Source organism: Pimephales promelas, chromosome 10 (genome assembly GCF_988280905.1).
Source record: "Pimephales promelas chromosome 10, fPimPro1.hap1.1, whole genome shotgun sequence".
NCBI classification, from domain to species: Eukaryota; Metazoa; Chordata; class Actinopteri; order Cypriniformes; family Leuciscidae; genus Pimephales; species Pimephales promelas.
Window position 1 is genome coordinate 184,546 of NC_142778.1, and position 25,301 is coordinate 209,846.

At 44.4% G+C, this 25,301-nt stretch overlaps 1 protein-coding gene across 9 annotated transcripts; it reads left to right on the plus strand.

Moving 5' to 3' along the window:
• The first annotated feature begins 1,073 nt into the window (after positions 1-1,073).
• Positions 1,074-25,053, plus strand: ppfia1 (PTPRF interacting protein alpha 1). Of its 9 annotated transcripts, none has more exons than XM_089135238.1 (32): positions 1,074-1,893; positions 2,973-3,233; positions 3,830-3,931; positions 5,281-5,445; positions 5,523-5,597; positions 6,004-6,099; positions 6,658-6,882; positions 7,193-7,339; positions 7,433-7,567; positions 7,804-7,887; positions 9,032-9,163; positions 9,243-9,305; positions 9,697-9,779; positions 9,854-9,995; positions 10,544-10,761; positions 13,157-13,328; positions 13,604-13,633; positions 14,221-14,345; positions 14,920-15,080; positions 15,735-15,828; positions 17,373-17,384; positions 18,167-18,248; positions 18,344-18,544; positions 19,509-19,571; positions 19,685-19,711; positions 20,007-20,182; positions 20,353-20,450; positions 20,529-20,704; positions 21,784-21,852; positions 21,918-22,077; positions 22,683-22,747; positions 23,894-25,053. In XM_089135238.1, exons 2-31 carry the CDS (start codon positions 2,973-2,975, stop codon positions 22,736-22,738), a joined length of 3,630 nt encoding a protein of 1,209 aa, XP_088991364.1. In that variant the 5' UTR covers positions 1,074-1,893; the 3' UTR covers positions 22,739-22,747; positions 23,894-25,053. The 9 variants fall into 9 exon arrangements, with proteins under 9 accessions (XP_088991364.1, XP_088991363.1, XP_088991366.1 ...); XM_089135237.1 differs by having other exon boundaries at positions 6,661-6,882; positions 10,538-10,761; XM_089135236.1 differs by having other exon boundaries at positions 1,075-1,893; positions 10,538-10,761.
• The last annotated feature ends 248 nt before the right edge of the window (positions 25,054-25,301 follow it).

A 25,301-nucleotide genomic window follows, 5' to 3' on the forward strand; every position in this document is an offset into this window, starting at 1 on the left:
ATTCAATTCAAATTGCTTTATTGGCATGACTGTACATATTACAATATTGCCAAAGCTTGTAACACATAGCATAGTGAAGACAGTAATAAAAACAAAGTATTATAACAACTTAAATTGAAATGTACAAATTAAATTAATTGCAAAAAATAACAGTGTAACAGATTATAAATTCTATGAACGTTTGATACCACAGTGTTTTAACATATATATACACACATACACACATTACTGAGGGTCACTGTGGTGGACATTAGGGAGACACACTGAGGTCACACACACACACATTCACCTACTGTCTCTCAGGCTGTGGCACGCACACACGTATCTGGCAGCCAGTGCTGCTCTCTCTCTCTCTCTCTCTCTCTCTCTCTCTCTCTATATATATATATATATATATATATGTATATATATATATATATATATATATATATATATATATATATGAAGAGTTCAGATGCAAAAGCCTCTAAATGCCATTTTAAATTTTCTTCTAAAATGATCATTTTTATCAAGCTTGTATATTTAAGTTCAGTAATTTCACTTAAATGGCAATGAAGATGACCTATTAATTGTCATTTAAGTGAAATTACTGAACTTAAAAATACAAGCTTGATAAAAATGGTAATTTTAGAAGAAAATTTCAAATGGCATTTAGAGGCTTTTGCATCTGAACTCTTCATATATATATGTCTGTATATATATATATATATATATATATATATACATTTACATTGTCTCTTGTATCTTCTATCTCTATTATGCCTCTTATATCTTTCAAGAAAGAGGCAATATTAATTTAAATCTAAAACTGAATTACTAAGCAACATAAATGAAAGAACTGGATGGACTTTAGACATTCGTGGATGCAGAGATCTCTGCGCCCTCTGGATGTGAGACAGTTCCGATTGGAATCACACAAAGCCATCTATGTTTTTGGATTGATTACATAAAGAAAAGAAAATGAAAACCAGTACATTGATGATGAATTGATAACATCCATGGAAACTTGGATTCTTCGCGTTTTCATGTCTTTTTTATTTTTTCCCCCTTTTTTGAAGATGTCTTTGTATCTTCCACGGGATTTGGCGTCGTGACGTCGGCACGTCCTGACCTCTCGCGAGCGCAGGATTCTGGAGCAGCGACAAACTCTCGCTTTAAATTTTGTTTTAACTATTTTTTTCTTCATTAATTGTTGTTTTTCGAAGCCAAACTGGCCGACGGAATACTTTGTTTGTTGCTAGTGTCGTTTAAAGAGCGCCTTGTGCTTTTAAAGTGGTCGATTTGTACTTTTATCCCGGTGTTTTTCCTCATGGATCAGATGGTGACGCGTCAGAATAATTGACACTAATAAACGCGATTCATTAATTCATATTTTCAAATTACAACATGTCAGTAAACGTCGGGTTTACGCGTCGATTTTAAACGCTAAAATTCGTTTATTCCTGAGCATAAATGATTATAATTTTGATTACTCTTACTTTAGCTGCTAATGCTAACTAGCGCAGGCCGCTGTTGGAGTTTATTTATATATGAGTATTTTTGTATATGATGTTTATGTGTATTTGAGTGTAAATGAATGGTTGTAAGAGTCTGATGGTCTTTTCTGAAGTCTTTGATTGATCAGTGATGTTTTCTCCATCACTTCAGACTCAGATCTCTAGTATCTAGTGATGTTTCTCACTCATTATAAAGGCCTCGTTTATTTTCTTTATTTTTTCGCTCACTCTGCAATCTTTTTAAAAGTGATTGGTGACTTATTTTACTCATGTCGAAAAGTTTGATGGCTTGACGAACAATTTGCGCCGTAGTTTATCTTTTAAATGTAGCTGCTATTGGCTGTGATTGACTGGACATAATAAAGAAGAGGAGAAACAAACCCTGCTGATATTCAAGGTAATTAAAATACTACTGATCTATACTGTTACTGATCTGATCTTCTGTCCGTTACTGATCTGATCTTCTGTCTGTTACTGATCTGATTTTCTGTCTGTTACTGATCTGATTTTCTGTCCGTTACTGATCTGATCTTCTGTCCGTTACTGATCTGATTTTCTGTCTGTTACTGATCTGATTTTCTGTCTGTTACTGATCTGATTTTCTGTCCGTTACTGATCTGATCTTCTGTCTGTTACTGATCTGATCTTCTGTCTGTTACTGATCAGATTTTCTGTCTGTTACTGATCTGATCTTCTGTCCGTTACTGATCTGATCTTCTGTCTGTTACTGATCTGATTTTCTGTCTGTTACTGATCTGATTTTCTGTCCGTTACTGATCTGATCTTCTGTCTGTTACTGATCTGATCTTCTGTCTGTTACTGATCAGATTTTCTGTCTGTTACTGATCTGATCTTCTGTCCGTTACTGATCTGATCTTCTGTCTGTTACTGATCTGATTTTCTGTCTGTTACTGATCTGATTTTCTGTCCGTTACTGATCTGATCTTCTGTCTGTTACTGATCTGATCTTCTGTCTGTTACTGATCAGATTTTCTGTCTGTTACTGATCTGATCTTCTGTCCGTTACTGATCTGATTTTCTGTCTGTTACTGATCTGATTTTCTGTCTGTTACTGATCTGATCTTCTGTCCGTTACTGATCTGATCTTCTGTCTGTTACTGATCTGATCTTCTGTCCGTTACTGATCTGATCTTCTGTCCGTTACTGATCTGATCTTCTGTTCGTTACTGATCTGATTTTCTGTCTGTTACTGATCTGATCTTCTGTCTGTTACTGATCTGATCTTCTGTCTGTTACTGATCTGATTTTCTGTCTGTTACTGATCTGATCTTCTGTCTGTTACTGATCTGATCTTCTGTCTGTTACTGATCTGATCTTCTGTCCGTTACTGATCTGATCTTCTGTCTGTTACTGATCTGATCTTCTGTCTGTTACTGATCTGATTTTCTGTCTGTTACTGATCTGATCTTCTGTCTGTCTGTTATCTTTAATGCTCTGCTGTGTGTGTGTGTGTAGATGATGTGCGAGGTGATGCCCACCATCAGCGAGGCGGAGGTCGGTGGGAACGGAGGTGCTCTGGGCTCCGGCTCTCCTGGACAGACGGACTCTGAGGGTCACTTTGAGTCTCTGATGGTGTCTATGCTGGAGGAGAGAGACCGGCTGCTGGACACACTCCGAGAGACGCAGGAGAACCTGTGTGTGACGCAGAGCAAACTCCACGAGATCAGCCACGACAGAGACTCCCTGCAGAGACAGCTCAACAGCGCACTGCCACAGGTAACACACACTAACACACACCACACACACTGCCACAGGTTACACACACTAACACGACACTGTTTTAACTGAAAACAGAAAACGTTGAGTGTGTTCTGGCCGGTCATTTGCACGACAGCAGTGTGTGGCTCGAGAATGCAAACTGTGAAATGGCTTCCAAGGTGCAAGTTTTTAATTTAAAAAAAAAAAGTGATCTCAGTGTAAATTTCAGAAACGTGAATCTGTGATAACGGTGACAGTGGGCACATTATAGGTAGACTTATACATATTATTATACAAATGACCAATTAATCAGGCCTGCATGTGGAAGACTCCTGCCAGTAGCATGAATTAACATCAGTTAATAATGAACAAAACACTTGTGAATACTAGAAGAGGTCACAGACAGAGGTGCAGCACGACCTGAGCGGCCCCAAACGCTTGCTATGATGTGCTTTAGACTTCAATACAGTGAAATATAGACCTTTAGCAGTTTAAACAGGCTTTTGAACAACTCCTGTGATAACCTGCTGGATGATAATGTTGTCAACGATAGCGTCTTGCTGAGTGGAAGTTAAAGTCCGTTTAATGTTGTTTTGTGTTTCATGGCACTGAAGGAATTTGCTGCTCTTACGAAGGAAGTGAACATGTGTCGCGAGCAGCTTCTGGAGCGAGAGGAGGAGATCGCCGAGCTCAAGGCGGAGAGAAACAACACACGCGTGAGTTATACAAGTTACATATAGACCATTTCACAAGATGTAAACAACACTGGTCCAGAAGCACTTCCTGTTTCGGTTTTTTAACTACATAAAAGCTGGGATAAAATACAACCAACAGAACATTTAAAACTGAATCAAAAAGTTAAACAAACATCTTTAAGATGTGAAATAAAGAAAACAGTTACAAACTGAAACAGGAAGTGTTTCTGGACCAGTGCTGTTTACATCAATGGTCTATAAAAAATACTGATCTACAAACCCCATTTCCAGAAAAGTTGGGACATTTTGTAAAATGAAATAAAAACCTCAATCTGTGATTTTTAAATCTCTTGAACATTTTTTTTAACCAACAAAGAAAAGATTTCCAATGTTTTCACGTAAAAATGTTTACATTTCCAATGTTTTCCCTTTTGCTGGGCGTAAAAGAGCTTCTCAGTCGTTGCAAGCAAAGATGGGTCATGTATCGCCACTTTGTGCCAAATGTCACGAGAACATCATCAAACAATTCATAAATCACATTTCTCAATGCGAGATTGCAAAGAATTGAAGTCTTCACCATCTACAATATATAATACTGTGCAAAGATTCAGGGAAATCTCAGTCTGTGTAGGACAAGCCAGGACACGGGTGAATGTGCATGACCTTTGACCTCTCAGACAGCGACATGAGAAAGGCTGTTTTCTTTTATATGGTTGCTCCATCACTGCTCAAAGTAAAAAATATCATACTTTATGATGTTAGTTTTAATAATAATATAATAAAAAAAATCAAGAAAATTTCTCTGCCATTTCTTTCTTTTTGCTGTATTGGAAACGTACCGAACCATGACACAAGTGTATCGTATCGAACCGAACTGTGAATTTTGTGAACCGTTACACTCTTTATATATATATATATTTTAGATGCAAAAGCCTCTCAGTGCCATTTGAAATTTTCTTCTAGAATGATCATGTTTATCAGGCTTGTTCATAAGTTTCACTTACATGACTATTCATAGGTCATCTTCTTTGCCATTTGGGTGAAATTACTGAACTGAAATATACAAGCTTGATAAAAATGATCATTCTAGAAGAAAATTTCAAATGACACTGAGAGGCTTTTGCATCTGAACTCTTCATATATACACTCTGTGTGTGTCATCTGTTGTCCTTCATCAGGACTTCTCCGTTACATGTCGTCACATCGCCAGCCAGACGTCAGCTGATTTTAGTCTCATCACTGGAACGCTTGTTTGTTTTTAGGGCTGATATGATCAGTTATTTGTACGCCCAGCATTTCTCTGTCAAATGAAGGTTTTGAATGGTTTGATTTATGTGTGTGTGTGTGTGTGTGTGTGTGTGTGTCCTCAGCTGCTGCTGGAGCACCTGGAGTGTCTGGTGTCTCGTCACGAGCGCTCCCTGAGGATGACGGTGGTGAAGCGTCAGGCTCAGTCTCCCGCTGGCGTCTCCAGTGAGGTGGAGGTGCTCAAGGCCCTCAAGTCTCTGTTCGAGCACCACAAGGCCCTGGACGAGAAGGTGCGCATCGGACGAGCCTCAGCTGCGGTCTGCGGCGGGTGTGGGCTGAGCTTCACGTGTGTGTGTGTGTGTTTCAGGTGCGTGAGCGTCTGCGAGTGGCTCTGGAGAGATGCAGTCTGCTGGAGGAACAGCTGACCACCTCACATAAAGAGGTGAGACTCACTTCTACATCGTCACGCTGGGTAACGGCTCATCGGACGCTAAATTCGCTTTTATATGATGTTTGCATATGAATGTGTCTTTGCAGTGTGTGGACACAACCATCACATCATCCATTCCCCCTCAGAAAGCCTAAACACTCTCAATAATCAAGCCGTCGGGATGTTCTGAGCAATATTGCTCCGCCCACGACCGCCAGATTAGCATGTTCCTCGTATTAGCATGTTTTCCTCCAGCCGTTTGTATGCTGTCCACCGAGAGACATGTGCCGAGTGTGTTGTTTCATACAACCATTGAGGAGTTTTAGCTAAAGAATGCTGCCCAGTTTACATGATGACCCTAAAGACTGAAGCGCACGTGTGTAGTTGTGCATGTGATGACCTCATGTGTGTGTTGTAGCTGGCGTTTGTGAAGGAGCAGAGCAGTCAGAGGAAGCTGTGTGTGGACGGCTCAGCAGAACTCAACCACGATGGCGCTCCGAACACTAATGGCAAGGTAAACACTTCTGTCCGTCCACGACACGTCACTTTATACCATCAATAGATTTGATGAGCTCGGATAAACTCGACGCTCTCGTCTGGGCTGGCGCCGTCCAACGCCAAATCCAAATTCGTTCATGGTTGAAAATGTCTTTCTTTTAATAAACATTTGTGAAGGTCCAGCTCTCAGACACAGTCTCGATAACAGTGTGTGTGTCGTCAGTAGCTCAGCTGGGATCTCCTGAGTGTGTGTGAATTCAAATCCATCATAATGTCTGATGAATCATTGATTTAAGCCTCCAATTAAAGAGATTCTCAAGCGATTACTCGCATTACCCAGATGCGTTTGGCTTTCTTTCTTCAGATTAGCACAGCGCCTTTTAGAGAATGATCTGTCCGCTGAGGACGTGAAGCAATACTTGTACAGGAAATACTACAGAAACGCTGTTTTTGAGTTTTTGTTATTAAGTTTGTCGATGAGAATCTGTGAATGTCACTGGCGGATATTGTGAAACTGCTCAGTCGAGTCAGTGTGTGTGTGTGTGTGTGTGTGTGTGTGTGTGTGTGGTTACAGCAGCGCCTGTCAGACGTGTCTCTGTACGCCGAGGAGGATTGTGGGAAGAACGGGGACCTGCAGGAGGCGGTGGACACTCAGAGTAAAGAGCTCCTGCACATGAAGGAGTGTGTGTCGACTCTGAGCGCGAGAGTGTGTGAGCTGGAGGAGGATCTGGACACGGCCCGCAGAGACCTGATCAAGTCTGAGGACCTCAACAGCCGACTGCAGAGAGACATACGCGAGGTACGACGTGTGTGTGTGTGTGTGTGTGTGAACGTGCAGATTAAAGGGAATATTATAATTAGATCCTCTTCATACGGCAGAAGGAGAGCGAGATCTGACCGGCTTATCTTAGACACGCTCTCAGAGAGACTCTGCAGAACACAGTTACGGGTTTCACTGTTGGTGTTCTGGGTTGATGATAGTTCATATAAACACACTCACACACAGAGGACGGCAGATTTGGATGAATTGTCCTTTGAGTGGCGCTGAAATCTGGACACGGGTTCCAGTCCCGACACTACTGACCGTACGCCGCTGGTGTTTCTCTCAGTCTGTGGCCCAGAAGGAGGACATGGAGGAGAGGATCACGACGCTGGAGAAGCGCTACCTGGCGGCTCAGAGGGAGGCCACGTCTGTGCACGACCTCAACGACAAGCTGGAGAACGAGATCGCCAACAAGGACTCGCTGTTCTGCCAGGTCTGTGGAGAACTGCCGGCCACTGGTTTCTGTCACTCACTCACTCTGATGATCGGTGTGTGTGTGTGTGTGTGTGTGTGTGTGTGTGTGCAGGTGGAGGAGAAGAGCCGGCAGCTGCAGGAGAGACTGGAGCTGGCGGAGCAGAAGCTTCAACAAACTCTTCGTAAAGCAGAGACGCTGCCCGAGGTGGAGGCAGAGCTGGCCCAGAGAGTCGTGGCGCTCACTAAGGTGTGTGTGTGTGTGTGTGTGTGTGTGTGTGTGTGTGTGATCTGCGGCTTGTGTTCATCAGTTCCCCATGAGCCGAACACAGGAACACTGACGCCTGGATCCAGATCCTCCACACACACATCAGCTCTTCATTAACTCCGGCTCAGCCTGACGAATCTGCTGTGTGTGTGTGTGTGTGTGTGTGTGTGTGTGTGTGTGTGTGTGTGTGTGTGTGTGTGTGTGTGTGTGTGTCGCAGGCGGAGGAGCGTCATGGTAACGTGGAGGAGCGTCTCAGACAGATGGAGGCTCAGCTGGAGGAGAAGAACCAGGAGCTGCTCAGGGTGTGTGTTCATCAGTGTTCTCACACACACACACACACACACACACACACGCACACTCACACCCACACACACCCAGGAGCTGCTCAGAGGGTGTGTTCATCAGTGTTCTCTCTCTCTCACACACACACACACACACACACACACACACCCAGGAGCTCCTCAGAGGGTGTGTTCATCAGTGTTCACACACACACACACCCAGGAGCTCCTCAGAGGGTGTGTTCATCAGTGTTCACACACACACTCTCACTCTCACACAGGAAGGAAAATGCGATTTACGTGAACCGTCGTGTTATATGCTGTGTAGTTTATTATTATAAAGAGAAACTTTACTGTGTTAATGCAGTGAGACGGGGATATTAAAACTAGGGATGCACAATACCATCTTTCAGAACCGATCCGATACCAAAACTTCTGAGTATCGACCGATACCGATCCGATACTAGCACAGTTGTTTTTTAAAACTCTAGTGGAATTTTTATAACTCTATGTGTTGAACTGATAATCACTCTTGTGTGTGTTAAATACAATCTACTTAATTCAGACAACTTCATTATAAAGAAATCTCCAAAATATATGATCATAATCTATGACAAATGCTATTATAAACTATATTAGTGGATAATACACGCTGCTCTTTGTATTATTGTAAAATACATTCATGAAAAACAAGATAACAAAAATCAAGAAGATAAATTATTTTAGATATAGCCAAGGCTTCTATAAAATTGAGACAACATGTTTTAGATGTATAGTCCATCTGTTTAATGAGGCAGCAACATATGATAGACAGGACAGAAGAAGAAAGACCATTAATAATCTGTCATTGCGTCACTGCATTATGATATGAAAGGCTCAGTACAGTGCGGCACACAGCGCATCCCGAGCGGAGAACGATGCGCTTGAAGCCACACGGAGTTACAGTACGAGTCCGCATTGAACAGTTCAAAGCACAAAGGAAATACATATTGATGGACAGTGAATTATACACTATCTATCTATGCAGTAGTTTATTGAGCCTTTTCTTTTAACAGTTTACAAATTGCTACACATTCATTCAATTGTGAATTTTGCACGCGCAAGCTGAAAGGCTGCAGTATAGATACGATACACTAAAGCACTGACTGGAGTGTGTGTTCGTCAGGCGCGTCAGCGAGAGAAGATGAACGAAGAACACAACAAACGCCTGTCGGAGACGGTGGACAAACTGCTGTCCGAGTCCAACGAGAGACTCCAGCTGCACCTGAAGGAGCGCATGAGCGCGCTGGAGGACAAGGTACACACACACACTCTCTCTCTCACACACACACACACACACTCTCTCTCTCTCACACGCTGTGCTGTGTGTGCTGCAGAACGCGCTGATCCGGGATCTGGAGCACACGAGGAAGCTGATCGAGGAGGCTCATCACGAGAAGGTCAGTGTCAGCCGTCTCCGCTCCGTGTTTAAAAACGTCCGCGACGCCATCGTGTCGATCCGCAGAGAGAACGGCTACGCCACACAAAACCCTTTACCATCATGAGTATACAGTAGGCGTGCTGTTGTGCAATACATGTATGCGCTTTAATTATTTACACGCGTGCAGATTACACTAACTAACTTTGATACTTTATTTGAAGCAGTTGTTATTGCTTGTTATTATATATTTGTATTTTAAATCATTTTAAAGTCATTCTTCAAAACACAATTTATCCGTTTACTCGATTAATTGATGCAATAATCGGCAGAATACTCGAGTACTAAAATAATCGATAGCTAAGTGTCTGTCTCTCCCTCACTCGCTCGCTCGTGTTGACCTGTGACCTCAGGAGCAGCTGCTCATCCAGATCGAGACCATGAGGGCGGAGCACGAGAGGGGGCGGAGCCGGAGCAACTCTCTGCTGCATCATGGGTAAGTCCAGCGCGTGTAATGGAGCCAGTGTTGGTGTGTTTGCTCGGTGTGGTGACGCTGGTGTTCTCCCGCAGGCGTTCTCAGGTGAGCGGCACGCCGGACTTCAGGTTCCCCGTGTCGGTGTCGTCAGTGATGGACAGTCACTACAGTGGCGCGCTGGTGCTCCGACGACCCCAGAAGGGCCGAGCGTGTGCGCTGAGGGACGAGCCCTCCAAGGTGAAGTCCCGACAGATCCTCTCCTCTACAACATGAACCCTGACCTCGTCATTAAAGGGTCATGAAACCCCAAAACACTTCGAGATCTGAACAGATATGGACAGGCTGCACATCACTAAAAGCACTCGTACAGTGTGATTGGCTGAATGTGAAGTAGAAGCGCGTGATTGGCTGCGGCAGAATCGGGTTCGATTTTTAACCTAAACTGTGTTTTTGTCTCTCCGAGGTCATTAATATTCGTGTCTGTATAATGAGTGTGTTGCAGCTCTGTGTTTATTGGTTGTTGTCTCCCCTCTACACTCATTTGAGACTTTCCCCAACTCTGAGGTGTGAAGGACCAGATTAATGCAGGGGTTTCATGACCCTTTAACGTAGGAGAGAGGAAGGGCGTCCGGTGTCCTTAGCTTCTTGTAAACTCAGAGCTGTGGGTTCGAACCGCTGTTATTCGCACACAACCTTCGGGGACGTTACGAACAGATAGTGGGAGAACTGATGTTGCGTCCCGATGCGTTTGGTGTGATTTCTGCTGTGGTTGTTGGCAGGTGCAGACGCTGGACGAGCAGGAGTGGGATCGGCTGCAACAGGCTAATGTTCTGGCTAACGTGGCTCACGCGTTCGAGAGCGATCTGGACATGTCAGACGCTGAGGACGACAGAGAGACGGTCTTCAGCTCCATGGATCTTCTGTCTCCTGCTGGACAGGCAGACGCTCAAACCCTCGCCCTGATGCTGCAGGAGCAGCTCGACGCCATCAACAACGAGATACGGTACAGCACTCATGCTAACACGCCGTCAACAACGAGATACGGTACAGCGCTCACGCTAACACGCCATCAACAACGAGATACGGTACAGCGCTCACGCTAACACGCCATCAACAACGAGATACGGTACAGCACTCACGCTAACACGCCATCAACAACGAGATACGGTACAGCACTCACGCTAACACGCCATCAACAACGAGATACGGTACAGCACTCACGCTAACACGCCATCAACAACGAGATACGGTACAGCACTCACGCTAACACGCCATCAACAACGAGATACGGTACAGCACTCACGCTAACACGCCATCAACAACGAGATACGGTACGGCACTCACGCTAACACGCCATCAACAACGAGATACGGTACAGCACTCATGCTAACACGCCATCAACAACGAGATACGGTACAGCACTCACGCTAACACGCCATCAACAACGAGATACGGTACAGCGCTCACGCTAACACGCCATCAACAACGAGATACGGTACAGCGCTCACGCTAACACGCCATCAACAACGAGATACGGTACAGCGCTTACGCTAACACGCCATCAACAACGAGATACGGTACAGCACTCACGCTAACACGCCATCAACAACGAGATACGGTACAGCGCTCACGCTAACATGCCATCAACAACGAGATACGGTACAGCGCTCATGCTAACACGCCATCAACAACGAGATACGGTACAGCGCTGACGCTAACACGCCATCAACAACGAGATACGGTACAGCGCTCACGCTAACACGCCATCAACAACGAGATACGGTACAGAACTCATGCTAACACGCCATCAACAACGAGATACGGTACAGCACTCACGCTAACACGCCATCAACAACGAGATACGGTACAGAACTCATGCTAACACGCCATCAACAACGAGATACGGTACAGCACTCACGCTAACACGCCATCAACAACGAGATACGGTACAGCACTCACGCTAACACGCCATCAACAACGAGATACGGTACAGAACTCATGCTAACACGCCATCAACAACGAGATACGGTACAGAACTCATGCTAACACGCCATCAACAACGAGATACGGTACAGAACTCATGCTAACACGCCATCAACAACGAGATACGGTACAGCACTCACGCTAACACGCCATCAACAACGAGATACGGTACAGAACTCATGCTAACACGCCATCAACAACGAGATACGGTACAGCACTCACGCTAACACGCCATCAACAACGAGATACGGTACAGCACTCACGCTAACACGCCATCAACAACGAGATACGGTACAGAACTCATGCTAACACGCCATCAACAACGAGATACGGTACAGCACTCACGCTAACACGCCATCAACAACGAGATACGGTACAGAACTCATGCTAACACGCCATCAACAACGAGATACGGTACAGCACTCACGCTAACACGCCATCAACAACGAGATACGGTACAGCACTCACGCTAACACGCCATCAACAACGAGATACGGTACAGCACTCACGCTAACACGCCGTCAACAACGAGATACGGTACAGCACTCACGCTAACACGCCATCAACAACGAGATACGGTACAGCACTCACGCTAACACGCCATCAACAACGAGATACGGTACAGCACTCACGCTAACACGCCATCAACAACGAGATACGGTACAGCACTCACGCTAACACGCCATCAACAACGAGATACGGTACAGCACTCACGCTAACACGCCATCAACAACGAGATACGGTACAGCACTCACGCTAACACGCCATCAACAACGAGATACGGTACAGCACTCACGCTAACACGCCGTCAACAACGAGATACGGTACAGCACTCACGCTAACACGCCATCAACAACGAGATACGGTACAGCACTCACGCTAACACGCCATCAACAACGAGATACGGTACAGCACTCACGCTAACACGCCATCAACAACGAGATACGGTACAGCACTCACGCTAACACGCCATCAACAACGAGATACGGTACAGCACTCACGCTAACACGCCATCAACAACGAGATACGGTACAGCACTCACGCTAACACGCCATCAACAACGAGATACGGTACAGCACTCACGCTAACACGCCGTCAACAACGAGATACGGTACAGCACTCACGCTAACACGCCATCAACAACGAGATACGGTACAGCACCAAATGCTAAACTTTCACTCTATGATGGTTGAACTTTGCAAATCCACGATTGGCCTGTGTTGATATTGCCGGAGTCTCTGAAGATTTTGTGAAGACTCCGCCCTCTTCTGAATGGAGGCGGAGCTAAAGCTCATTTGCATTTAAAGGAACACACGCAAAAACAACGTGTTTTGCTCACATCCAAAACCCTGTCATGTGCAGTGCCGCACTCTGACCCTGTGTGTGTGTGTGTGTGTGTGTGTGTGTCCTGACAGGATGATCCAGGAGGAGAAGGAGAACACGACGCTGAGAGCCGAGCAGATCGAAGGTCGAGTGGGCAGTGGAGAGGATCTGGGCCGCTTCCGGTCCTTCCTCAGCGAGTCTCCACCCGGATCAGGACACACCACACCCCGGCGAGAGCTCGACCGCATGGGGGTCATGACCCTGGTGAGTGAGTGAGTGTGTGTTCATGTTCACCTGTCTCTCCTCTGCTCCGACTCCGGCTTTTCTAGAGTGTGTGAGAGAGTAGTGTGTGTGTGTGTGTGTTCACCTGTCTCTCCTCTGCACTGACATTGACGCCTCCTGCTTTTCTTGTGTGTGTGTGTGTGTGTGTGTGTGTGTGTGTGTGTGTGTGATCTTTTCTCAGCAGCTTCTGTGCTTTAATCTGAAACGCTGCTAACTGCCTGTTTCTTCTCTTTCTCCATTTGCTTGCGCTTCAACAGCCTAGCGATTTGCGGAAACATCGTAGGAAGGTAATTTAGAGAACCTGCGCATGTGTAACCGGTTCTGGACACGTGTAGAGCTCACACACACACACACACACACACACACACACCTTACAGATGTTGATATCCAGGGATGAGCAGGACTGGGCGCTACGACCGACTGTTCATGAAATTAACCCGTCTATTTACAAAATGCAGGCTACGGTTTATAGTGATTATTATTGGGAACCGTTTCTCCTCACATGTTTAGTTAAAAAATTGTTTTTAGTAATGAGTCTTAAAGGCACAGTTCACCCCGTCATCCTCTGTGCAACACAAAACATGTTTTGAAGGTCAATTTGGCTCCAAAAAACAACATCAGCTGTTCATCGACGCTCGACAGAGTAAATTTAAGAGCTTCTTAACATCTAATTCATTAACATTCATATATCAAACACACTTGTATAATTGTCATGAAATAGGGAGAAACTGGGAAAAAAGTATGGTTTTACATTTTGCAAACCGAATACATGTAGAAAAACATTTATAGATTTCATCAGATTGGAAATGTTGAGTGTGTTTTAGGTCTGTGTTTAACTGATGCAGTGTGTGTGTGTGTGTGTGTGTGTGTGTAGTGTGCTCAGGACGATAAAGCCACCATCAGATGTGAGACGTCTCCTCCGTCCACGCCGTCCTCCATGCGCCTCCATAAGGGATCGCTGCACACCTCGAGCCACGAGGACATCAGAGACGTGCGCGGGTCAGTGACGCTAGCTCATCTTCATGCTAATGCCTGGGTCAGATTACTCCATTTCGGCAGATCTGTTTGACGTGGGTGTCGTGGGGTTTGGGACGCAGGATTCGATCGTTTCATCTCAGACAGGAGAAAAACCCACTAGCTTCTGCGATGCTTCATGACATCGTAAAAAGACTAGCATATTTAAAGGGTTAGTTCACCCAAAAATCATTAATTACTCACCCCCATGCTGTACCAACCCCGTAAGACCTGCGCTCGTCTTCGGGACACAAATGAAGATATTCTTGATGAAATCTGAGATGGATCACTCCTCCATCGACTCTGAGTTGATAGAGAGAGAGAGAGAGACAGAGAAAGAGTGAGAGAGAGAGAGAGACAGAGAGAGAGTGAGAGAGAGAGAGTGTGTGTGTCAGATGGCAGTGTAAGATTGTAGGAGTCGAGATCACGTAATCTGACAGTGACCGTCGCAACAGACAAAAACATTAGTAATCTGAAACGGGCATACTGTGAGTGTTGGTGCAGGGTCAGAGCGGTGACGTGTGTGTGTGTGTGTGTGTGTGTGTGTGTGTGTGTGCAGCGCTGGCCTGCAGGACAGTAACCCCAGCAGCAGTAACAGCAGTCAGGACTCGCTCAACAAGGCCACCAAGAAGAAGAGCATCAAGGTCTCCATCGGCCGTCTGTTCGCCAAGAAGGAGAAGAGTCGAGCCGGTCCTGTGGGCAAAGAGTCTCCTGTGCCAGGTGTGTATCACACACTCCTCATCCGCGCCACACACACTGCTCAGGAACACACTCCAGGGTTTCTCCATAAAATGGACTTCAATGGGGTCCAACGGGTCGAAGGTCAGATGTGAGTTTCAGTTTCAGCTTCAAAGTCTCGACACGATCCAATAAGAGTCCGATCGAGACAAACCGGCGACATTTACAAACAAAACACACATTTATATACTTGAACCCCTAATGGGGTCGTGTCGAGACTGAATCTGCTCTGAAATAAATCAAACACAGGCTGTTTACACACTGTTGATCTGACATCGTTAAAATGTGCCCCATATTCTCATCCCTGCAACTGATGCTCGTTTAACAGTAGAGCGTGACATGGCATCATGGGATCATGGGATCGACTCCCAGGGAAAGCAAGAACTGATAAACATGTGAACACCTTGAATAAAATGCAAGTGTCTTTGCAGAAAAGCTTCTACCAAACGCAAAAATGTAAATGAGAATTATCGTACATTATATTCAGCAGTATATATATAACAGCGTTCACATGCGTGTGTAGATCAGCAGTAAATACAGGCGTACACGGGTCGAATCACGGAAACACAGTCAGAAATCACAACACACTCACTCTGACGAGCTCTCTCTCTGTGTGTGTGTGTGTGTGTGGATCAGCGGCAGGAACGCCTGAAGGGAGCGGCTCACCGGACGCCATGACACTCGGCAAACTGGGCGGCCCCGCAGAGAAGAGCAGGAAACTGCAGAAGAAGTGAGTGACACGTCAACAGCATTCATATGTAATATCCATATTCAATAGTTTTAAAGGGAAACTGCTTAAAGAACGTAGAGTGAGTGGAGATATATCCATCTGCAGAACCGGAAGTGAGGGAGGGGCGGAATTATTATTATTATTATTATTGCATTATAGTTATTTTAGCAAGAATGTAAGGACAAAATGGGCCTGAGTGAGTTCATCATTAGATACATTGTAAGTTATATGTATACAAGATTGTTGTGATAAATCAGGCCTAGAGTTGAATTGGTCATTTGTAGCTATAGATTTTTATTGTTTCGTTTAAAACAATGCCGAATTTTCTCTCTCTTTTTTAGATTTTGACATTATTATTTGACACGAAAAAAAAATGCATGCTGCACATGTTCTTGTGAAATAATTAAAGTATGTTTTATCAAAAATACCCATGCATTTTTTATTTTATTTTTTTTATTAAACAATCAAAATCATCTTACAAATAGATATCTTCGATTTCAAAACAATTTAATATTTTTGCAAACACAATAAATAAATAAATATAACATAAAATATCACAGAGGTCTAATGAGTTATCGAATTGTGTATAATTTTAAAAAACCTCCAATGCTTGTCTTGTTATATATCTTTTAAAGCTTTATTATATAAAGTTAACTTCTTCATAAAAAACAAACAAAGGTCTTACCTTCGTAAATCTACACGTAGCCTAGCACGTAAACTGCTTAGCTAGATAAAATTATTAAACTGTTATAAATTAAAATGACCATACGTTTCAAGTATTATTTTTTCACCATCATGATCAGGAAGTAACTCATACAATAACTAAAGATAACTGAAACTATATACAATTATATTACACAAAATCAATGTTTTAAATGCTTATTGTACTGTAATGTAGCATCATAACATGTTCAATAAGCTGTTTCATGTGTAAAATACCCTCCATATTACGTTAGGTGGCGTTATTAGGTTTCAAACCTAAGCTCCGCCCCTCACTTACGACGCAGGCGCTGTTGTTGGTTAGAACGTAACTCCGCCCCTTACTTCCGGTTCTGGCGCTGGGGTTCTGAAACTGGTGTGCTGCGGGTCTGCAGCTGGAGACTATTGAGTGAGTGCAGAAACTGATGCTTCACTCGACACACTGCCCTGCCGTCATGCCCACGCTCACACACACACACACACCGCTTCAGTTCGCCCGCCAGTCACTGTGAAGTGTTGAGGCCCCGATATACTCTTTCGTTAGCACGCGATCGGATAACAAATATAACTAAATAAACACGACACGGTTCAGGGGCGTCTGACCATAGTGATGATGAGCTGAGATTCGGATCTCCAGTCATGTGACTCACGTTTCCATGCACAATTGCAGCTTTACGTTACACACGTGTGAAATCATGGGTTCGTGTTTGGTGTATCGGGGTCACGGCAGTTCCTGTGTTGCTGTCATTATGATTCATGTGTCGTTACCCATCAGTCCTGCAGTGGCTCATTCTGGTTGTTTTCCCTCCTCTCTCCTCACACACTCTTTCATGTGTCACTCATAGCCCAAACTCAGGGTAAGTGTCCGTCTGTGTGTGTGTGTGTGTGTGTGTGTGTGTGTGTGTGTGGAGCATGAAACCCCCTGCACGCCTCATGCTTGCTGTGATGCTCTTCTAACCTCCTGACCTTCACAACACTACACACGCTCTGAGTCGAGGGGTTAACCACATGGTGAAGGTTTCATAACTCTATTGGTTAATTCCTAGATTTCTGCTTTGATTAAGAGATATCTCTGTTTATAAAGCAGGATTTAATACCGCAGCGATTGCCTGATGTGCTGTGATGAAGAAAGTGTCTCAGGAAAGGGAAGCTGGTCTCTTCTCCTCTATATCGAGAGAAGCGCTTCTGGAATAAGGACACGTGTGGGCGGGGCTTGATTGTGTCGTGGGGAATTGATTGGACACAACATACCAGACAAGTTTATTTGTAAAGCACATTTAAACCAACCGAAGTGCTGAACACTGACATCATTTCAGACAAATTATAAACACACGACAGGAGCAGAGACACAGTTAAACAGCTGACAGAACATCAACACTCAAACCCATGAATTAAAGTGAGTTTTAAAAGCGGGGAGCTTTAAATAAATGAGGAAAGTAAAGTTAGTGCTTTGAGATGGTGAGTTGGCCGAATCCCTGGATGTTCTGGCGATGGGTTGTTGGTGGAAGTTCTTTCTCTCTTTTCCTCTGATCTGTTCATGAGCTGTTCTCTGGCCGTGCGAATGCTTCATATTTCTGCACATCATAACACACACTCTTCGCTCACACACGCGTTCATAATGTTTTCTCTGTGTTCCCAGACACGAGTTGCTGGAGGAAGCGTGTCGGCAGGGTCTTCCCTTCGCCCAGTGGGACGGTCCCACCGTCGTGGTGTGGCTCGAGGTACCACACACACACACACACACACACACCTGTCCGAGTGTGGTCATGAGGAAAGCAGCGTGTCCCGATGATGGAGTGTGTGTTGTGTTTCTCAGCTGTGGGTCGGGATGCCTGCATGGTATGTGGCCGCGTGTCGTGCCAACGTGAAGAGCGGCGCCATCATGTCTGCGCTGTCCGACACCGAGATCCAGCGCGAGATCGGCATCAGCAACCCTCTCCACCGCCTCAAACTGCGGCTGGCGATCCAGGAGATCATGTCCCTCACGAGCCCGTCGGCGCCTCCGACCTCCAGAACGGTAGGACACACACACACACACACCTCAGGGTTACAGGTAGGGTTGGGTATCGAGTATCGATTGAAATCGGGACTAACTTTTAGTTTTTCCCGGAATCGTTCAAAAGTTAAAATTCCGATTCCTAGTTTCGATATTCACAGTCCGCCGAGCGGAAGAAGAAACCGCTGAACAACACCAACGAAGAAGCGTCTACCGGAAGTGTTGGCATAACCGCGCGAGTCAAACATGAGTAGCTGACGTCGGCGATCCAAAGTGTGGCTTCACTTTTCTAAAAATAACGAAATCTCGGCAAAATGCAAAATTTGTGACAGAAGGAGTATTTCCTTCAGAAAGGCCGTTGGTTAGCAAGGTTAGCTAAACTTTTTTGACTCTGCCTCTTAAAAGAATCGGAATCGAGAATCGTTAGGAATCGGAATCGGAATCAGAATCGTTCAAATTCAAGCGATACCCAACCCTAGTTAGAGGTGCGTGTGCTGCCGTCGCTCCAGCGTGAGCACAGGAGATGCACAGACGTCACTCATCAGAAAGCAGAAATCACCATATATCGAATATCAAACTCTTTCCTGCCAGTGTTGTCTAAAACAGTTGCCGGTCAGCATTTTTGATCATATTCACAGTTTCTGTCTCCCAGAATATTCTGCTGTATGAGTCATTATATATCAGAAGAGTCTCTGCTTTTAAACATTTTATTCCAGCGTCATGCTTTATTTTAGATCAACACTGTAATGTGTGTTTGTTGAAAAATATTATGATCAAAAATCATGTTTGGTCTGGATTGGATTCAGAGTGATGAGAACACACACACACACACACACACACACTGCTCTCTCTGTCTCTCGCATGCCTCACACATTAACACCTGATGGGATGTTGGAGCTCCTCCACGAGTGTTCCTGCTGCTCACTAACACACTCTTCCTCTTCCACTGCTGTCCTCACTTGTTTCCCGCCCTCACTCACTGTAGTCTTCTGGGAATGTCTGGCTCACACACGAGGAGATGGAGAGTTTGGCCGCCACGCCGCTCACGGTCAGTCAGCTGATGTGTGTGTGTGTGTGTGTGATGTTTTACTGTATTTGCTCTTCTGCTACTGATCGCCTCCCCTCGCCCCACATGCTAACCTGCTAACACGCTAACCCCAGGAGGACGAGGAGGGCGGCTGGGCGCAGGTTTGAACCTCTTCCACACACACACACACACACACACACACACACACACACACCTCTGCCGTAGTTTTACTGCACAACACACATGCAGGTCTCGTGATCACGTTCATGTCACATTTGACCTCAGAGAGTCGAGCTGAGAGTCCTGAGGGTGTGTGGAGGACTGTGACGTGGACGTGCTCTCGACGCTTCTGATGACGGTTAATGTTGGTGAAGTCATGAGCTCAGTGTGAGGCTCTGAACGTGTAGCGCTTACATTGGGCTGAGTGTGTGTGTGTGTGTGTGTGTGTGCGCTCAGACTCTGGCCTACGGTGACATGAACCACGAGTGGATCGGGAACGACTGGCTGCCGAGTCTGGGTCTGCCTCAGTACCGCAGCTACTTCATGGAGTCGCTGGTGGACGCGCGGATGCTGGATCACCTGACCAAGAAAGACCTCCGCGGACAGCTGAAGATGGTGGACAGCTTCCACAGGTCAGTGGGTCGCGCTCATGCATCTCACACACGCTCCAGTCCGAGCTGTTACACGCCATGAGCCGAACCAGCCGGATGACCTTTAATTCACTCAGTGAGGTCAAACGGTATTACGGGCTGATCCTCTTCACGGTGTGTGTGTGTGTGTGTGTGGCGCTCTCTCTCTGCAGGAACAGTTTTCAGAGCGGTGTGATGTGTTTGAGACGTCTGAACTATGACCGGAAAGACCTTGAGCGAAGGCGTGAGGAGTCACAGGTGGAGGTCAAAGGTGAGCGCTTCGTGGTTTCTCCTTTATTTTCATCTGTGTGTGGTCGTGTTGTGTCCTTGAACGTGTGTGTGTGCGCAGATGTGCTGGTGTGGTCGAACGAGCGCGTGGTCAGCTGGGTTCAGGCCATCGGGCTGAAGGATTACGCCAGCAATCTCCTGGAGAGCGGGGTTCATGGAGCGCTCATCGCCCTCGACGAGACCTTCGACCACAACGCCCTCGCTCTGCTTCTGCAGATCCCCACGCAGTGCACACAGGTCAGAGGTCACACACCGGTCCTTCTGCGTTTGGAGTCGGACACGATAACCTGCAGTTCACGTCATAAATAGTCTTGTACTAATGCTTAAACAAATCAAGTGAAAAATGTAAATGTACATATAGCACATGATACAAACGTTGGAGTATTTGGCAATTTTATTACATTTCTAATCAGATTTCAGAACTCTTTTTCCACACTTGGTCCAATTCCATCAGATTTCACTTGAACAGCAGAGTTTGAATCAGTGTTTGAATCAGTGTATGAATCAGTGTTTGAATCAGTGTATGAATCAGTGTTTGAATCAGTGTTTGAATCAGTTTGAATCAGTGTTTGAATTAGTTTGAATGAGTGTTTGAATGAGTGTTTGAATGAGTGTTTGAATCAGTTTGAATCAGTGTTTGAATCAGTGTTTGAATCAGTTTGAATGAGTGTTTGAATCAGTGTATGAATCAGTGTTTGAATCAGTTTGAATCAGTGTTTGAATTAGTTTGAATGAGTGTTTGAATGAGTGTTTGAATGAGTGTTTGAATCAGTTTGAATCAGTGTTTGAATCAGTGTTTGAATCAGTTTGAATGAGTGTTTGAATCAGTGTATGAATCAGTGTTTGAATCAGTTTGAATCAGTGTTTGAATTAGTTTGAATGAGTGTTTGAATGAGTGTTTGAATGAGTGTTTGAATTAGTTTGAATGAGTGTTTGAATCAGTGTATGAATCAGTGTTTGAATCAGTTTGAATCAGTGTTTGAATTAGTTTGAATGAGTGTTTGAATGAGTGTTTGAATGAGTGTTTGAATCAGTTTGAATCAGTGTTTGAATCAGTGTTTGAATCCGTGTTTGAATTAGTTTGAATGAGTGTTTGAATCAGTGTATGAATCAGTGTTTGAATCAGTGTTTGAATCAGTTTGAATCAGTGTTTGAATGAGTTTGAATCAGTTTGAATCAGTGTTTGAATGAGTCAGATTCCAGCGATCACTGAACTCATCCCCTTCGCTGTACTTCGCCTATTCTGTGCAAATAGAAATATAATCTTTGACTGGTTGCGTTGATGTATTGTGGGCTGACTGTGCCGTGTCCCACAGGCGCGAGCGCTACTGGAGCACGAGTACGGTCACCTGATCGCCGCCGGCACCGAGCGCAGGCTGGACGAGGTGAGTCCGTTCCTCAGGCTAACCCTATCAGATCTGAGCGCTTGATCACAGCTGTTCCTCCGCAGGACGACGACAAGAACTTCCGGCGCGCGCCGTCTTGGAGGAAGAAGTTCCGGCCCAAAGACGTGCGCGGGATGAGCGTGAGCGCCTCGGACACGCTGCCGGCTAGCTTCCGGGTGAGCGCCGGCGACGCCGCTCTGATGGCCAAGAAGCCGCAGCTGGACGGTACGTGCGCGAGCGAGCGGCTCCGCCTGTTAGCGTGTCACACGTGTGCAGTGTTGGGGAACCCCAGTTACGTAATCAGATTAGTAACTAGTAAACGCATTATGTTTAAAATTTACTACAAAATATCTGTTACTTTTTTCTTTTTTTTTTTACTTTTTACAGCTTTCCTGTCCCCATGTTGAGGGAATAAGGTGGTGTTGTATTCGCTGTGTAGTTAAATATGAACATGCGTTTACTCAACTCACTTGCACAATTCTTTTTTAGAAAAACAGCTAAATGCATATATCCATACTATATTAAATTACACAAATATACTTTGTTTTAATCTCACTTACATTTATTCATTTAGCTGACGCTTTAAACGAACAGCAAGCCCAAGTGAGGAAAAGTAACGCAAAAGTAATATTATACATTATTTTTAAAGAAAAGTAACACAATATCGTAATGCATTACTTTTCAAAGTAACTTTCCCCAACATTGGACGTGTGTGTGTGTGTGTCTAATACCAAGCGATGGTGTGCTTTAACATGCTTGTGTGTGTGTGTGTGTGTGTGTGTGTGTGTGTGTGTGTGTGTGTGTGTGTGTGTGTGTGTGTTGCGCTGCAGGTGTGAGTGGAGTTCAGCGTCTGGACTCGGCCGCAGTCAGAACATACTCTTGCTGATCTGAGCAGGTGAGCCGTCATTACTCACAGGATCAGGACCATGTACTCGCGCCCAGATCGTTCATTAGTGGGCACTGCTGAGAGCGCCTTTAGATAACCTTCCGCACCAGTGAGACCTCCACTCATTCTAGGAACACACATGAAGATAAAATGAAATCCAAGAGGTTTCTGAACCAGCCATAGGAGCACGTCACTGACCTCCACGGGCCAGAAAGGCAGTAAGACCTCGTTGTAGCCGCTGCACGGTTTAGCGGGTTAGCAGACTGACATGGAGGATCAGAAATCGTTAAATAAAGTCGTTATTTTTTTGCTTCATAACATTAAGGTTGAACACTGTTGTCACATGGACTATTTTAACAATGTCTTTACTATCTTTCTGGGTCTTGAAAGAGTTGCGCTGTGGCCTGCATGTGGTTCAGTTCATCTCTAGTAACTGGAACTCTTTTTATTATTATTTAAGTGTTTATACGTTAGCTCTCATGAATAAAGTTGCCATCACTAATGAATGTTGTTGCTTCTGTGGCCGGAAACGCTGCTTGGTGAACGTGCCGAACTCACTCCAGCTGCATTCGCTTTCTGCACCGATTTACAAGAGGATCCCACAACATGTTCATTACTGCAATCTATTTCATATTTAATGAATTTGAATATTTCATTTTTTTTATTTTAAATCAATGACTCACTCATTAAGACTTCACTTGTTTTATTACTGGATGAATCAAGTGTTTTTGAATAATTGATTCAATGACAAAAATATGTTCCCATTCAGTGTGTAAACATGTGACTGTGGGAATCACGCTCGTCTAGCGCATCTGCTGAAGACGCCTTTATCTTGGTCTCCTGGTCAGAGCGCCATCACACCACATGATCTCAAGCCCACGGTGGCCATTCTTGTAGAAACTACGGCGTTAGCTTTTAGCACAAACATGCCACATTCACAAGAAACCCACGATGGTTACTCTTGCTGAAGGAAAAGACATAAAACAGAAGTTAATAGCTTGAGTTTATCTCAACTAACAAATGGCTAATAATCTTTTTTATGAGAAATATCTAAATATGAGTTACGTTTACTAGGATAAGACACAATATTTGTTTTTAATCACAGCTTTGACGATGTTGATGATGATGATGATGATGATGTCGTTGCTCCCGCAGGTGACGCAGCTGAAGAGCACGATCCCCGTCAGGCTGGAGTTCCACATCATTCCTTTGGGTTTTTCCCGGTTCCAGACCCATAATCCCAGAGTTTATACTTCTATTTATTCCTCCAGTCTCTCTAACTCAGTGTTTCATATCAACTTCTGCTTGATTTTATCTCGTCACCTTTTAATTCACGCGTCCTAATCCAGTTCAACTCCTCTAGATGTAATTTATATATCACGAGACAGGAGTATGTACATTTATGTTTGTAGGCATAATCTCATTTTTATCATTATATGAGTATTTTTATCGTATCGGCTACTCATTGATTTTGTTTTTAATCTTCCAGCTAAAAGTACTTTGTGTGTTTGATCTAAACTCTTAATTTTCTTTTGTCTCCCTGTTGATTCTGAGAAAGTGACCCACGTCAATGGCATTGTGTGAATATCGGGGTCGGTTCGTGTTTTATATCCTGTGATACCAAAATCAGACCCGTGGATAAGCCATACTTTGTAATAATTATGAGGGCTATTTTGAAAACATCTTTCTACAGATGAGATATTGATGCTGGGCTTCTCTAGCATCTTTTTGGCTGAAAGTCACTGTTTATCCATTCCCTTTGTGCTGCATTACAAGCGTGTAAAGGTGTGTATGTGTGCATTTGAGTGAGTGAGTGAAAGAGTCAATGAAAGTGTGTGTGTCTGTGCGATTGAGTCTATGTAAGAGTGTGTGTGTTTCTTAGACGGACCAATCCTCCAGTGGCCTCTCTCTCTCTCTCTCTCTCTCTCTAACCCTGTGATTCTCACCACTGTAATCAAGCCTTACATTTGTAGCCCCTCCTCCTGTTTTCAACTACCCTTTTTGATATCGTGTGCATCAGCCTTTATGTAGGAATCGTCATTTTTGGATGATATCAAAAGCCCAGGCTGGAGTCATATCCCAGTCTTCTTGATTTTGTAATTTTACGTTCTTAGTCACTTGTGTACAATTAAAGTCATGTTACTATCTTTTTATTGTCCTTTATTTAAATAAATCTTCTGGTCCTGTAATAGAAATAATGTACAGTCTAAGTACTTATGAACTATTTTTATCACAGTATTATTTATTTCTTTCATTTCAATAAAATACTGAAACTTATTTTCCACTGCCAATAAAAATAAGTCTTTATGAACAGATGATTTTTCCTGAATCTTTTCTTATTTGCTGTCCAAATACCTGGTATCCATTTCTGCCCAGGGCTTCATCTAATGCACTAGTTTACAGAAGTATGTGTCCAGAGGCTGAGGGCTATCCCATTATAAACTGTTTGAATGTAACCCAGAACCGCTTCATATTATTCCTCTTAATTGGGTTATAAACCACATACACTTTACGTTAAAACTAACACATTATGATAATCTCGTGAAAAACATGAGCGTGAACG

Bases quoted from the DNA above. Each gene is read 5' to 3' on its own strand.
- ppfia1 (XM_089135236.1), top strand. From the start codon at position 2,973: ATGATGTGCGAGGTGATGCCCACCATCAGCGAGGCGGAGGTCGGTGGG. The intron at 10,762-13,156 runs GTACAGCACTCA...GTGTCCTGACAG, and splicing joins GCCATCAACAACGAGATACG to GATGATCCAGGAGGAGAAGG. The intron at 19,572-19,684 runs GTCAGTCAGCTG...CGCTAACCCCAG, and splicing joins TGGCCGCCACGCCGCTCACG to GAGGACGAGGAGGGCGGCTG.